The sequence below is a fragment of the Acinonyx jubatus genome, chromosome C2 (genome assembly GCF_027475565.1).
Source record: "Acinonyx jubatus isolate Ajub_Pintada_27869175 chromosome C2, VMU_Ajub_asm_v1.0, whole genome shotgun sequence".
Classification (NCBI taxonomy): Eukaryota; Metazoa; Chordata; class Mammalia; order Carnivora; family Felidae; genus Acinonyx; species Acinonyx jubatus.
In genome coordinates, this window is record NC_069384.1 from 81,269,001 (window position 1) to 81,285,691 (window position 16,691).

The 16,691-nt window shown below is 36.6% G+C and overlaps 1 protein-coding gene across 13 annotated transcripts in view; it reads right to left on the reverse strand.

Moving 5' to 3' along the window:
- Nucleotides 1–16,691, reverse strand: part of VPS8 (VPS8 subunit of CORVET complex) — a 253,159-nt gene that overhangs the window by 176,054 nt on the left and 60,414 nt on the right. For all 13 annotated transcript variants that reach the window (XR_008297776.1, XR_008297777.1, XM_027061270.2 and 10 more), the window contains 3 exons: nt 16,543–16,633; nt 16,104–16,150; nt 14,149–14,238 (listed from right to left, as the gene is read on the reverse strand). Coding sequence is in view for 11 of the 13 variants with exons in the window: in XM_027061270.2 (XP_026917071.1) it covers nt 14,149–14,238; nt 16,104–16,150; nt 16,543–16,633 (228 nt within the window). In the remaining 2 variants the exon portion in view is untranslated. The remainder of the gene's footprint in view (nt 1–14,148; nt 14,239–16,103; nt 16,151–16,542; nt 16,634–16,691) is intronic.

Below are 16,691 nucleotides of genomic sequence, written 5' to 3' on the forward strand. Positions count from 1 at the left end.
GTTCCTAAGAAAGTGAGGGCAATACTCAAGAGTCGAAAAGTGAAAAGGGAACTGAAAATCAAAGCCATAAGCCCGAAATTGTCACAGAGACTGCCTTACACATTTGTTGGTCTCATCAAAAGCTTGGGTTTTAATGCCAGAAAGCTTTCTCTAAAAATTTTCAAAGAAAGATTACCAAAATTAAAGATTATATATAAAAACAATAAAAGTGATACATGTTGAATTGATAGCCTTACGTCTGTAAATTGTCATTTTTAGAACACTCCAACAGCATCAAAATATACAGTTTTCTTAAGTATATGGAACATTTACTAAGATAGATAATGTATTTTAGGCCATAAAACAAGTTTCAAATTTAAAAAGATTTAAGTCATACGAATTACGTTCTCTGACCACAATGGAATCAGAAATTAACAAAATAAAGACTGAAGAGATGACATCACTATAGATTCTCCAGATATAAAAAGGGTAATTAAAATGTCATGAGCAACTTTTACCCAATAAATTTGACAACTCAGATGAAATGGCCAAATCTCTTTAAAGATAGAAAATACCAGAAACAGAAGAAGTACATAACCTCCTAAAAATCTCCATTTGTAGTTAAAAACCGTCCTACAAAGAAAACTTTTTAAGTTTTTATTTAAATTCTAGTTAACATATAGTGTAATATTGGTTTCAGTAGAGTTGAGTCATTCATCACTTACATGTAACACCCAGTGTTCATCCCAACAAGTGCCCTCCTTAATACCCATCATCCATTTAGCCTATCTCCGGCTCACCTCCCCTCCAGCAACCTTCAGTTTGAGTCTCTTATGGTTTGCCTCCTTCTTTTCTTTTCCCTTTCCTTATGAAATGTTTTGTTTCTTAAATTGCACATATGAGTGAAATCATATGGTATTTATTTTTCTCTGACTTATGTCACTTACCATACAGTCTAGCTCTATCCACAGTGTTGTAAATGGCAAGAATTCATTCTTTTTGATGCCTAAGATTCTATTACACACACACAGACATACACACACCACTTCCTTTTTATCCATTCATTAGTTGATGGACATTTGGGCTCCATCCATAGTTTGACTATTGTTGATAATGCTGCTATAAATATGGGGTGCGTGTGACCCTTCGAAATATTTTTGTATCCTTTGGGTAATACGTAAGAGTGAACATAAATGTCCTTATAAAAAAAGTCATGTGGTTATACATCATAACCACATGACTTTCTCCCAGGTATGCCAGGTTGGTTTCAAAAACCAATCAATGTAATTCACCATATTAACAAATAAAAAAAAACTATATGATCATCTCTACAAAGAAAAACAATTTGACAAAAGCCAACAACATTTATATTTCTTAGGATATTAAGAATAGAAATTCCTCAACCTGATAATGAGCATCTTTGAAAAACTACAGCTATCATCATATTTATAAATCAAAGACTGATGCTTTCCCACTAACACCGGGAACAAGACAAAGATGTCAATTTTCAAAATTTCTATTCAACATTAATACTGGAGGTAATACTGGAGCCAGTGTAATAAGGCAAGAAAGAGAAATAAAAGACTGCCAGATTGGAAAATAATAAATAATTCTGTCTTTATTTGTGGACAACATGATTATCTCTGTAGAAAATCTGGTGGAATATACAAAAAAAAATTAGAATAAACAAGTTTAGCAAGGTTGCAAGATGGAAGATCAATGTACTAAAATCACTTGCATTTCTATATACTAGAAACAAGCTGAAACAGAAGTAAAAAAAAAAAAAATACCATTAGCGTCAAAAAAAAAAATATTATGCAACTACCAAAATGGAAAAAAAAAGACATTCTTTGTGACCCAGTATAAAAAGATTTCCAAGATATATTAAGTAGGAAAACAATACAAAATCACAAGGAAAAAATTTGTGTTAAAGAAGGAAAAAAATATGAATGTGTGGGTGGTTACAACTGTGTACATTTGCTTGTATTTATGTAAAGAAAATCTGGAAATCTACATGAAAATTAGTAACAATGGTGAGAGGCAGGTGGAATCTGGGCAGATGGCATCAAGGTGGCAGACTTTTCATTGTATACATTTTTATACTTTGCAATTAAAAAAAAATGTAAATGTTTATTTTGAGCCAGAAAAGAAAGAGTGAGTAGGGGAGGGGCAGAGAGAGAGCCCCAAGCAGGCTCCGCACTGTCAGTGCAGAGCCTGATGTGGGGTTCGATCTCATGAACTGTGGGACCATGACCTGAGGTGAGGTCAAGAGTCAGACACTTAACTGACTGAGCCACCCAGGCACCCTATACTTTCTGATTTTTAAATTATACAAATATATAACTAATACAAAAAATTGAATGACGCAGGTAATACACCTATGTATAGTCGACCTCAACACTACAGAAATAACTGGCTAGAACATTAAGAGGACACACACAAATATGTATAAGTCATATTTATGTAAACTGTATTTATATAAAGCATCTACTGTAGACCAGGGCCATTGCTAGGTGTTAATGATACAGATTTAACAAAACAGACATATATTATAGTCTGGTACAAAGATTTTTAAAAAGTAACAATGAGGGATGATGAAAGTTATGAGAAGGGAAATATGAACTGCCAGGGGAATGTTAGTTAGGAAGGAGGCCTAACTAACCTCAGTCTGCCTTCCTTGGAATGGGATGTTTAAGTGAATACCTGACAGACAGCAGTGACCAAGCCAACTATGGGGATGAATGCGCCATCCAGTGAGAGGGAACAGTAACTTGCAGGAGTCCAGACAGAGGAGACAGCAGAGAACCTTGGGGATTGAGAGAGACAGTACGACCAGCGCATGGAAAGAGAAGGCTGGCAGTAGATGCGAAGGGGCATGTGCAAGATCCTGGACTTTATTCTAACATAATGGAAAACCACTGAAGGGGTTTTAAGCAGAGAAGATTAAAAATTTAAGAATTGGGGCAGTTTTACAAGTGGCTTAGAGTCTCAGAATACATGTGTAGACTTTAATTACTTCTTTGCAAGTTCTCTACTATATGCCTCTCGCCAACTTCCATTCCCTGCAGCACTTCTTAGTTCTCTTGGTCTAAACTCTCTCCAATTCCAAATTTCTGTTCACTCCCTTCTCTTTCTTTATCCAACGAACTTTGCAATGCCTTGAAAAGCGTACACATAGGAGACTCCCACTTCTAGGGAGGTGGACCAGACATATTTTTCCCTATCTCTCCTACTAATATAACTAAAATCCCTGGACAATATATACAACACAAACCTAAGACTCTGAAAGGTGGAAGAAGATGGCGGACCTACCAGGGATCTCAGGACCTGAGGAACAACACAGTGGTGAGCTTTCCGGTTCCCTTTTATCATAGATCCCAGACTTGGAAGTGAAGAAGACTGGCAAGGTGGAAATGCCCAGGCACACATATAGAAAAAGGCTCAACGAAAGCTACTCTCTCTAGCCAAAAAACCAGAAAAGAAAGAATCTAGCAGGGAAAAAAAAAAACAAAACCAACAACCCTTGTAACAGTATCTGCTCTATTCTGGTCAAACACCACAGAAAAAAAACTGTGCCCCCACACCCACTGTGATGCGTAGTTTTATGTATCAAGTTGGCTGGACCACAAGGTGCCTAACTATTTGGTCAAACATTATTCTGCTGTGTCTGATGTGTCATATTTTTAAATGAGATTAACATATGAGTCAGATTCAGTAAAGCAGATTGCCCTCCCTAATGCAGAAGGAAACATCTGTTCTTCTTGGGTCTCAAGCCTGCCAGCTTTCAAGCTGCAACTACATCACTGGCTCTCCTGGTTCTGAGGCCTTCAGAGTTGGACTGGAACTACACATTAGCTCTCCCAGGGCTCCGACTTGCCAAATAAAGATACTGGGACTTCTCAGCCTCCCAAATCCAGTGAGCTAGCTCCTTATAATCTCTTTATTTATATATTTATAGTTATGTTTTATGGTTGAGGCAAAAATTGTAATACTGTGTGATGTGGTTCTATATACACATAAAGAGAGAAAGAGAGAGGGAGGGGAGACATGTCTATACCCCCTAATGGTTCTGTCTCTCTGGAAAACCTTGACTAATATACTCACCCATGCCAGCCAAAACTGTGCGGAAAACCTAGATTTCTACTCTCCACAGCACATAACAAGGTATCACAGTCCTCCCTCTGCTGAGCAGGGTGTTATTAGAGAAGTCTATGAAAGTCAGGACTTTCAGTTCTAAGAGTGCAGTAACAAACCCCTACTCCTCCCACATGGAGAGTGCTAGTGGAATTCATGTAATGAGGCCCAATGGAGTGGTGTCAGAGGAGACTTACAAAATAATTAGAATTTTCAGCAATGCCCAATCCAGCAGTAGTGAAGCTACTCTCACCATGTGTCAATGGAGGCCACATGGGGAGCAGTACTGAGACATTCCTATCCCTAACTAGTCAGTGAAGTACCAGAGAAGGCCTAGTAAGGGGCAGGAACCCCCATCTCTGTCCAGCAGTGAGGATGAGCACCCTCTATCAGGTATTAATGGAGGTTGAGTGGGGAACCTATACTTTTGCCCCCACCTAACAGTAAGAAGGTAGGACCCCTTCCCTTACCAGAGCAGTACCAGAAGAAAGCAGCTAAAACAGAAAGTTTAAATAAGATTTGGAGTCTCACAGTAAGATCTGGACATCCACAATGTCTAGATTTCAAAAGGAAATCATAAATCATACCAAGAACCAAAAAGATCTCAAACCGAATTAAAAAGCAGTAATCAATAGATGCCAACACTAAAATGACAGAGATGTCAGAATGATCTAACAATGATTTTTAAAACAGCCATGATAAAGTTGTCTCAATAAGTAATTGAAATCTTGAAACAAATGAAAATATACAAAGTTTCATCACAGAAATAGAAAAAGATATAAAGAATAACCAAATGAAAATTTTAGAACTGAAAAATACAGTAACTGAATGTTTAAAAAACTCTAAGGACTCAACAACAGAATAGATGGTTCAGAGGGAAAAAAAAAATGAATGAACAGGAAGAAAGGAACAAACAACAGAAATTTCCAATCTGAAGGAGAAAACAGGCTGAAAAAAAAAATGGGACACTCAGGGACTTGTGGGGCTAGAACAAAAGACCTAATGTATCATAAGAGTCTCAGGAGAAAAGATAGAAGGTAGAACTCAAAAAGTCCTCAAAGACATAATGGCCAAAAATATCCCAAATTTGGCAGAAGACATAAACACACAGATTTATGCAAATATTACAAATGTAAAGGAATCCACACCAAATACATTTTCAAACTTCTGAAAACTAAAGACCAAAAAAACCCCAGAAATCTTCAAAGTGGCAAGAAAGAAATGACACCTTAGCTATAGGGAAAAACAATTTGAATGACTGGGTTTCTCATCAGAAACCATGGAGGCCAAGGCAAGTGGCAGAGCCGTATTTTTCAAGTGCTGAAAGTAAGTTACTGTCAACCTGGAATACCAAATTCATTGGAATATCCTTGAAGAATGAAGGGGCAATCAAGACATTCTATGATGAAAAGACTCTACTGCCAGCAAAACTACCCCCGAAGAATGGATAATGAAGGTTTTCTAATCAGAAAGGAAACAAAAGAATAGACACCCTGGAACACTGAAAGAAGATGATAAGCAAAAATAAAGGGTAAAAGTTAATAGGCTTTCCTTGTCTTAAGTTTTCTTAGGTTTTATGGTTGAAGTAAAATTACAGTACTGTGTGATGTGGTTCTAAATGAAGATTAGGAAGGGAGTACAACTCAGAAATAAAAAACAGCAAACTACTGACAAATGCAACAACCTAGATGAATCATCAGGGAATTATGCTGAGTTAAAAAAAAAAAAAAAAAAGCCGATCCCAAAAGCCTACATACTATATAACTCCATTTACATGACATTCCTGAAATGACAAAATCATAGAAATGGGAATAATTAATGGTTGGCAGGGCCTAAAGAGGGGATAAGGATGGGAGGAAAGAAGGTGTGGCTATAAAAGGGCAAAATGAGGGATCCTTGTGGTGATGGAAATGTTCTGTATCTTCACTATATTGGTCAAAATCCTGGTTATACAGTTGTAATACAGTTTTACAAGATGTTCCCGCTGGAGAAAACGGAGTTGAAGGTACTTGGGATCTCTTTGTATTTCTTACAATTGAATGTAAATCTACAATTATCCCAAAATAAACAAAACTAATTAAAAGAAAAAAGAAAGAGGATACACATAGTTCTCATGCCTGCCCCTAGCTGTTCTCAACTCACTTAAATAGAGCTAAATCACTCAAGGTAATGCTTTCAATCTAGCTTCCTAAAGAAACCAGGTCCTTATCAATTTTGAACATTTGTAACTATAAACAAGATAAAATACTACTTAAAGCCAAATCTATTTCCATATATTAAACCTTCCTTTCCAGAATCTAATTATGGAGAGACAAGGCAGGTTGTCCAGTGTATTATCCCTGGTGGCAATCTCCTAGACACCTGAAAATAAGTTAGGTGGGACCAGTTAGATCTCTACCTCCCAACTGCAAGGACTAAGCGCAGACTCAACTTTGCACAGGATCTGTAGGCAAAACTGGGCAGGGGACATTCCAGGACTAGTCTACAATCACCTTAAGCAGTTGCTGCCCAAGATGATCACCCCACTTAACCCATTTAGAAGGCTGCTCTCACAAGAGTCCTAAAAGAAAGGAGAGCGGAAAAGGACAGGTCCCTCTCTTGAAGCAAAACCTTCAGACCATCCAGCCAGACCTGGTCTGGAGAGACACATGCCTCTCCACAGGATATTGAGAGATCAAGGGCCTACATGCAAACTTCTGATCCTTCTGCCATTAAGTACAGCCTGTGCTATGCGCTGCTTATGGCTATGTGCCTGAAGTCTTTCAGTGCAAACACAGTGAGCCAATATCTGCTTTAAGTATATTCCTCTTAGTCTCAAAAACTTGCAGAATGCCTCTAAAAAAAATGTCTGAATTTTTGGTCTCCAAAATTAAAATCAAAAAAAGAAAAAGCAATTATTTCTCTAATCTCTTCTTCAATGCACAGTCCTATCAACTGGCCTAGGTGAACTGCTTCTCTTGTTCGATATTTGTATATATTTAAAAATTAAAGAAGCAATATAGATATGTGAATAAAACACTGAACTGACAGAAAATCTATATTTAAGCCTGTCAATTGTTTGAATGAGTGAACAGATCATTTTATTGCACTGTGACTATCTTACCATCTGCCAACTGAAGATATAATCTCTGGCTTTCCCTCTTTCATAAGGATGATGTGAGAAGAAATGAGCAGACACATTCCTTTGCTTTTTGGAACAACAGCATTAATTCTCATAATTTATATTCTAGAAGTCAATCAGGCAATGAAAACTGCATTATTTGAAAATGATTCAAAATTTTAACAAACCCTACAATGAATACATACATATTCATATATATGTATATGTGTATGTATATGTATATGTATGCACACACATACACACACACACCAAAGTACATAAACATTCCTATACACAGATCAATAGATCTTTCTCTGTGGGCTATCAAAACTAGGCAGCTGTATTCCTGTATTAGTACACAGACACCATGAGTAGCTATGTAGATATAGGTATTTCTCTGTATGTGTATATTTGTACTTTTCCTGTTTTTTTCCTCACAGGTATGACAAAAAAATAATCTTCTAGGAAAGACTTGACTCCCAGAACCAACATTCTAATCAAGCCTCAGGAATAAGGTGATGTACTAGACACCAATACTTATTATTCACATCATCTCAGGGAAACATGAATTAGACAAAGAAGGCTCCTATTGCTTCACTCTGTGTTTAGCTTTTAGAGTCTGTCCACTATTTCGCATGAACTCCTAATACAAAAACATATGGCAACAGCTGCTATAACAATGGCCTTGAATGATCTGCAGCTCATGGAGGTGGAAATGAAGCAGAAAGGAGAGTGTGAGAACAATTAATGTAAGGCTTTACTTTTAAGAGCTTTTAAAATTATATTATTTTTCAAATTATTTTAGCTTGATTTATATTATTAAAATTCCCCATGTTTATTTATACCTCTACCTATTACATAAACAAACATGACTATAATAAGATAAAATATTCCAAAATACATGAAACTGCTTCCATAGTTAACTGACCAGCTTCTGAGTTTGGAACAGTTAGTAGAGAATTCTGATAGGAGAAAAGACATCAGGACAGTTTCAAGAAGTCGTTAACTGTTGAATGCTATGGAGGACCAATAAGATGAAGAATAAAATGGTCCACAATCATTCAAATACGATTACCGTGATCATACTAAAATGAATTCATTTTGTATTTTTTTATACATTTCAATATCTTCCTAAAATTTATATATTACTTAGTCCTCTCTGTTTCAAAGTGAGCCAGTTAACAACATATTGGTCTGAGATTATCAAAGAATGAAGTGTGCATGAAATCTAAGCAGACTGTAGGCTCAAAGCTCCTTGTGCCAGACAGCCTGGGTGCCTACTGTGATTCTGTTTATTGGTTGTATGACATAAGGCAAGTTATTCAACCCTCTGTGTGTCTGTGTACACATGCAAACATTTGTAAAATGGAGATAAATAATAACTACTCCTCAAGTATATTATGAAGATTAAATAAGATACTTGCCAGGCACACAGCACATAATAATATTTGTCATGATTATGAACATCTGTGTGATTGTACTAAGTTCTATTCTCAGTTCAAACCTTCCAGAGTTAGATTTAAACATATGCCCAAGGGGCACCTGGCTGGCTCAGTTGGTAGAGTATGGGACACTTGACCTCAGGGTCATGAGTTCAAGCCCCATGATGGGCATGGAGACTACTTAAAAACAAACCAAAAAAACTACATATGCCCAAGACAAGCACTATATACAATACAAACACATATTTAAAAAAAAATCCATCAAGAAATATTTCTCAAATTGAAGGGCACTAAACCAGATGCTGGGAAAACAGTGGTGGCTCCAATTCATTTTAATCCAACTAGTTACTATACAAATATAGTTAAAGGTTCAAATATTTTCCCAGATAAATAAAAGCCACAGCCTATCAAAAAGTTACTATGAGATCCAAAAGTTACTTTCTATAGTTAAGAAAGGATAAAATATTGATTGATCTTTGGAGAAAAGCAAAAATATTGAATGGTATTATATATCCTGACTCTAAGGAAAAGGTGAGGCTCTTCATCAAAGGTAAAAATTAAAATTGAGGCAGCAAGCATGAGTGCCACCTGCTGGTAAAATAGAAATTCTCAGTATTTTGATTGAAATAGAAACCAGTTGTACTAGAAATTTCAACTCACTAGATTAGAGGTCATCTGTTTCCAACAATCATTTCTTCACACTGATACAGAATATCAGCTCTTCCTGCCTGACAAAGAAAGTCTTTAGTCAGCTGGTCTTCCTCTATTTCAATAAATTCAACAGTAGGAGGCACATAAATCCAAGAGCATTTTTACATTACCCCTGGGTAATTTTAGACTGAAATACACATCCTAATTTCCACCCACTTATACTAGCCCTCCTTTTGCTGCAATACAGTAAACCCCTATTTCACAGCCCGTCATCAACTGAAGGCAGACATGTTTCCACTTACTCCTCAGATTAAACAACCCCACTATATTTTTTTCAGTCATTTTTTAAATCTCCCACCATCCTGGTTGTGGATGTAGCTTAATCTGTCAGTAGTCCATAAATACCTCAGAGCTTTTATTTCCAACCAATAGCCCAATGGAACTATTCCTTACCTTTACCTTGGGCCTTAACACACTATTAACTCATGCTAAGTTTGTGGTCAACTGAAATCTTATCCAGCTAGATCTTCCCAAGCCAGTATTCATGTACTTAAATTATTTGGATCTAATGCAGTCTTGATGTTCATCCTTGTTGAATTTTATCTCATGACAATTTGGTTCCATTTTGTCAAGATCATTTTGAACTCAGACTCCTGGTGCCACCCACCTATATTTGACAAGTCACTCACTAAATCGTCACCCCAAATCAATTATAAAAAATTGCACAAGGGGGCGCCTGGGTGGCTCGGTCGGTTAAGCGTCCGACTTCGGCTCAGGTCATGATCTCACGGTCTGTGAGTTCGAGCCCCGCGTTGGGCTCTGTGCTGACAGCTCAGAGCCTGGAGCCTGTTTCAGATTCTGTGTCTCCCTCTCTCTCTGCCCCTCCCCTGTTCATGCTCTGTCTCTCTCTGTCTCAAAAATAAATAAATGTTAAAAAAAAAAAAAAACTTAAAAAAAAAATTGCACAGGAAAGAGCCCTAACGTAATTAATACCAAGCCACCAAAGAATACTCTTTGGGTAGGGATGTTTATCTAGCTACAAATCTACTTACTATTTACTTACCTATTTACTACTCATGAATCTATTTCTGCCATTAGGATAATGGAAAATTTACACAAACGCTTTAATAAAATCAAGACATTATGTAATAGGCATTCCATGGATATGCTGTCCTCAAATACCTTTCAAAACGGCAATTTATGAGTTTAACGTGGTCAATTTCAAGCAAGCTCACAGAAAACATTCATACACCACACTGGAACTATCAGTGGATAATTTCTTAAGTCCACACTCTTCCTTTAAAAAAAACTCTAAGAGCCAACTTATTTAATTATTTCATGACTAACTAATTAAGATCAAACACTTAAAATGGCAGATTCATAGCCAACCATACATGGATTTCACTCATCCTAATGGGCTGAAGATCATCTTTTTCAGAAGAAAACTGTCCTCCTGAGTGAAATAAATTGTGTCTCCTCTGCTGAGGCATCCATGCTTAATTGAATATGCTTTATTTAAAAAAAAACCGATCCAAGGTTACTTAAAAATTATGAACAGTGACACAGACTGTTCAAGCAGTATCCTGGGTTATAATTCTACTGAGTTTTGAGTTTTAAACAATCATTATGCAACTAACTATATATCACATATGCTGGGCTTCAGTTTTTTAATATATTTTTAACTAGATTTTTCCACTTTAAAGACCATTCTCTTTGTTCATGAAAATGGGAGCAAAATAAGAAGTGTTCTTCTTCAGTACAGTATAGCAATCCAGATGTGGACCCTGAAGCCCAACTTCCTGAATTCTAATCCCAGTTCTATCATTTATGAACTGTGTAACCTGGAACAGGTTACTTAACCTCTCTGTGCCTCAGTCTCATCTATACATATGAATAATAACAGGACTCATCTTACACAGTTATGAAAGAATTAAATGAGTTAATATATGTAAAGCATTATTAACAGTGCCTGCCACACAGTAAGCATTAAATGGCTTAGATGTCTGCTGTCATTCTCATCCTTGATCATCTGTTAACATCACCCCTTTCTCACCGATCTTTTCCTTGCACTTGTTCTGAAAATAACCATACAGAACACTAGTTAGGTAAGAGCTGGGCTTTGAAGTCACAAAGGCCTGGATTGGAGTACAGACCCCAACACTTACCAGCAATGTTACCTTGGAACATCACCTAATTTCTCCCAACCTAACTTTCCTCATCTATGCATTGGGATTAAAAACAGTATCTATCCCCATGGGGTTGTGAGAATTAAATAAAAATTAAATACAAAAAACTTCACACAGTGCTTGGCATGTAGAATATACTCAGTGAATCTTGGTCACAATCCCTTATTTTGTAACCCTTAGCATGTTAGTAGGCACAATCCAGGTACTATTTTCCTTTCTGACAGTCTTACAGGTTCATGTTGCTTTTTACATAGATCTTTGATTATCTGCCTCTCTCCATCTTTTGTAGCTGTTCTGTGCTTTGTAGACAGATACTTCTCTCAACATTCGTCCCCATTTCAATTCTCTTTGAATTTTTGTGGTTATTATGTCAAAATTTAAGAATTTCCTGTTCTTTGTGAATCCATTTGTATTTTGAGGCCTATAACCATGAGACTGTGCCCATAGTTTTCTTCTGAAACATGTACTTTCTCACAGGATTCAAGCTGAGCTTATTTTGCAACATTATTACAATCTTTAAAATAAAGTGGTATTTTTTTCCCTTGGAAGTCTATCTACTCTATTCCCCCAATTACTGGTAAAAAGTAAATCCAGAATAATGGTTCACCATTGTTTCCTTCAGCTTCTATGAGACTAAATCATTAATAAATCAAAAAATTTTAGGAGATATTCTTTTAGCAGAATGAAACTTCCAACATATATCTAGAAGTTGAACAACACATTACTACTACAGTTTGCTTCTCTGTAAATTTTATAAACTGCATTAGAAGCAATCATCTATAGGGGCACCTGGGTGGCTCAGTGGTTTAAGCATCCGCCTCTTGATTTCAGCTCAGGTCATGATCTCATGGTTTGTGAGATCAACCCCCGTGTTGGGCTCTGTGCGGAAAGCACAGAGCCTGCTTGGGATTCTCTCTCTCTGCCCCTCCCTCACTCAGGCTCTTGAAATTAAAAAAAAAAAAAAAAAAAAGAAAAGAAAAGAAACAATCATCTATAGTCCCTGTCGTGCCAAGATTCTTTCATATTTCTCCACCAGAACATCACTTTTTTTCCTTTCTTTTATAGCTCTCTGCCATATCCTTCCCCAGCACTGTGGTTTCTGTATCACACATACACACACCCCTCATTAGCCCCTCCCAGTGTTCCCTATGGTTTTTTCTTTTTTTTTCAACAAGGTGTACCTTTCAATAGCCAGAGTTCTTTCTTAAGTACCATCTCATCACTTCAAGGTAATAGACATCCCCTCGTTAAAATACTGTATTCTATTTACACTGCAATGGTATACAAAATTTATATACAAGATATTGCTGCCAAACAGAATTGTCCCCATGTGCTTTCTTTCTGCCGTATGCCTTCCTCTTAAGTTATCTTTTTCCGTAATTTTATAGGGGCTCATTTCTCTATTTTATTGATAAATATAATGAGCTTGCAGTCAAATAGTAATAAAAGTTACCCTGCCAGAAGCCCACTACTATGACATTAAAGAGTACAGCTCAGGAAACCAAATCCTTCCCTCATACCTTCCATCTCTAGCCTTGTCTTCCAAAGTTACTAGCATCAAATGGAGACATGGAAATAGATAAGCTGTGCCTGCTCTTTAGAACTTCAAAACCCTTAGATGTCTTTTAAATGTTTCCATTAATGTAAACAAGAAAAATAACCTTGACTGGAGTGCAAACTTTAAGACAGCGAGGACCATGTCTATTTTACAAACTGTACGTCCAGTGCCTAGTACATGTAAGACCAGGAGGTGCACACTTTGGCCCATGGACCAAGTCCTGCCCCCAGCCTGTTTCTGAATGGCTCATAGCTAAGAATGGTTTTTACATTTTTTAAGCGTTGTTTAAAAGAAAGAAGAAAGAAAGAAAACAAAGAGGAACATATGACACAGACCATATGCTCCCCACAAAGCCTAAATTTGCCCATCATGGCCCTTCTTAGAAAATGTTCGCTGACTCCTGTATTAGACCCTCCAATATTTGTTACAAGTGAAGGCAGGGAAGGGAGAGGTGAGGGAGCTCTAAAAAATGGAGAAGGACAAACAGAAATTTGCAATAAATATAACTGGTGATCACTACAAACAGTAAAACTCGCATAACAATTGTACATGTCTTTAAACTGTTCCTTGACTTCCATTTTCAATGAGTTCCAGAAGAAACTAAAGATCTTTCACCTGCATGTTTTAGAGATCTTTTTGTTTTGTTTTGTTTTGTTTTGTTTTTTTAGGTAACCAAGCTGTTGTTGAATCACAGGTGCTCCTAGGAGAACTAAATTTAAACCTTGGTGGTACACCTCTTCTCCAACTAGCCTAGTTAACATAAATGTTAGTCATCAGCCAGGTGTCAGCCACTGGGAGGTGTCAGTTCATAGGTATATACCTATAGGTATATATGAGGTATATACCCTCATGTACACATCCTTGCCATCCACACGGCACTAGAGCTAAGCATCAACACTCCACATTTTACCATCTATCCCCATGTTACCTATTACTTCAAAATTTCATTATTTAGAATGCTCCAAAAGCCCTGCAATAAAGTTTTGAATGCTGAAAATGTTTAACCAAAACATGAAAGCCCTATTCTCAAGTAATATAAAAGAGCAGTATTAGACCTATTCATAGCAATGTCTATTAGAAGCACATGCAAAGGTGTACCTGAAAATGCTGCTCCATCACTTGGATTTTTCCCTGGTCTGGACACTTTTTCAGAGCTCGATCTGCATAGTGGAATAGGATTTCTACCATCTGTAAGGAAAACAGCCTTGTATAGAAAATCAAAATATCTCTCTAAAATTTTTCAATACTTAATATATGTAGGTCCTCCTAAATAATACAGAATTGAGTTTTATTAAAGATATAACTTTTTAAAAAATTTTTTTAATGTTTTTATTTATTTTTGAGATAGAGACAGAGCACGAGCAGGGGAGGGGCAGAGAGAGAGGGAGACGCAGAAACTGAAGCAGGCTCCAGGCTCTGAGCTGTTAGCACAGAGCCCGACGCAGGGCTCGAACTCACGGACTGTGAGATCATGACCTGAGCTGAAGTCGGACACCCAACCGACTGAACCACCCAGGCACCCCAAAGATATAACAAAATTTAAAAAAAAAAAAAAAATATATATATATATACACATTTATATATATATATATAATATATATGTATAATCATATAATTACATGTTATATATGTATATATAATTTAAAAAATTCAGTGGCAGTTTTTAAGAGTCTCTTAGGCTTTGGCTCTCTCCCACTCTAAACTTTTTTTATTTTTTTCCTTCTCCTCCCCCATGGGTTTCTGTTAAGTTTCTCAGGATCCACATAAGAGTGAAAACATATGGTGTCTGTCTTTCTCTGTATGGCTTATTTCACTTAGCATCACACTCTCCAGTTCCATCCACGTTGCTACAAAGGGCCATATTTCATTCCTTCTCATTGCCACGTAGTACTCCATTGTGTATATAAACCCTAATTTCTTTATCCATTCATCAGTTGATGGACATTTAGGCTCTTTCCATAATTTGGCTATTGTTGAGAGTGCTGCTATAAACATTGGGGTACAAGTGCCCCTATGCATCAGTATTCCTGTATCCCTTGGGTAAATTCCTAGCAGTGCTATTGCTGGGTCATAGGGTAGGTCTATTTTTAATTTTCTGAAGAACCTCCACACTGTTTTCCAGAGTGGCTGCACCAATTTGCATTCATCTGACAATAAATTTCATATATTGAAAAAAAAAATTCAGTGGCTTTATTTCCCAATATTTTTAACCTCAGACTAATTTCTTGCAGCCTCAGGGCTAGTACTGATTTGCTAATCTCCAGGTTCTAGACTCAGTAGTACCTCTGTTGCTCAGGAAATGAAAAATCGAAGTTAAGGTCTTCAGAAAGCTCTGCTGTAGGTCTTTGCCTCGAGAACACAGACAGAACATAAATTCCTAAAGTATTTTAGCTAATACTGAGACAATTAATCATTCATGAGTCTGAAGAGTGACCAATTTCTATTCATGTTTTCTATATGCTTACACTTATTTTGGAATGTAATTTTTACCAATGCACTTGCACAATAAAAACAGAGAAGAATGACTATAATAAATGAATTTAAATTCAACCAGGTCTAGATTAGGAAAACAAAGTCAATATTAAATATTGGCATTAATCATATTAATGCTAATTAATAATAATAAAATCAGCCATCTCTGTTACCTCAGGCAACACAAACACTTGCATGTGTAGTATTTCTCATAATTACTTATCTGTTCATAAAAACTAACAATTGTCAACTTTCTATGGGCTATATATAATCAGACTCATAAATAATCCAGATCCCTGAGTTTTTCCATCCTCCTTTCTGCTGTCCTTTGGCTCTTTTTTTTGTTTTGTTTTGTTTTACAATTTTATCATCGTCATAAGGGAGTGAGCAAGGGAAAAAAGAAAGGTGATAAGAAGAAAGTTTAAAAGAATTCAAGATGACACCAGGGAATTATACACTTGTTTTTTTACACACTCTCTCCTTGACTGTAGCCATTTACCTAATCATGCCCCAAAATTATTAGCTGATACCAAAGGCAAATCTGCACTGTACCCTAGTAAAGCCCCTACTAAAATACTCACCCGATCTGCAACAACAGCCTTTCGCTTACTGGCATCCCCTGATAATCCTGCAGAGAAGCAAAATTCAGCATAAAAACAAAATCCATAATGTGCTAACAAAAGACATAATTATAACAATCCTTAGATATCAAAGTATTGGCTAATATGCCATAGTAAGAGCATCTCACATCTATTGGATCAGATAACCTATCAACGTACTTTCTTTTTATTCCAACTATAAATTCTCCTTATGAAATTAAAGAATTTTAAAAGCAATATTTAAAATTCTATGTCCTGTATTTGTCATTAACCTTTCTCACTGGAAGTCTGTAAGGTTTGATGACATCTTGTTTAGAAAATATTTGAACGCTATGCTAAAAAATGTCCTATGAGTGATTAGTATTCATTTTCTCTACTCCAGAAAAACAATGTCTACTACACTGGTATTCTGTCAACTTACCCACTACTGCTTTTGCTTTTCCTTCATGGAAAGACCATGCAAGAGCCAAGGCTTCTTTAAGACAATCTTGTTTCAGAAGATGATCCACTCTCTAAAATGAGTAAATGAGAGAAGCTAAACCCCTTTGTCTGACCAACTACTAGGTAGAA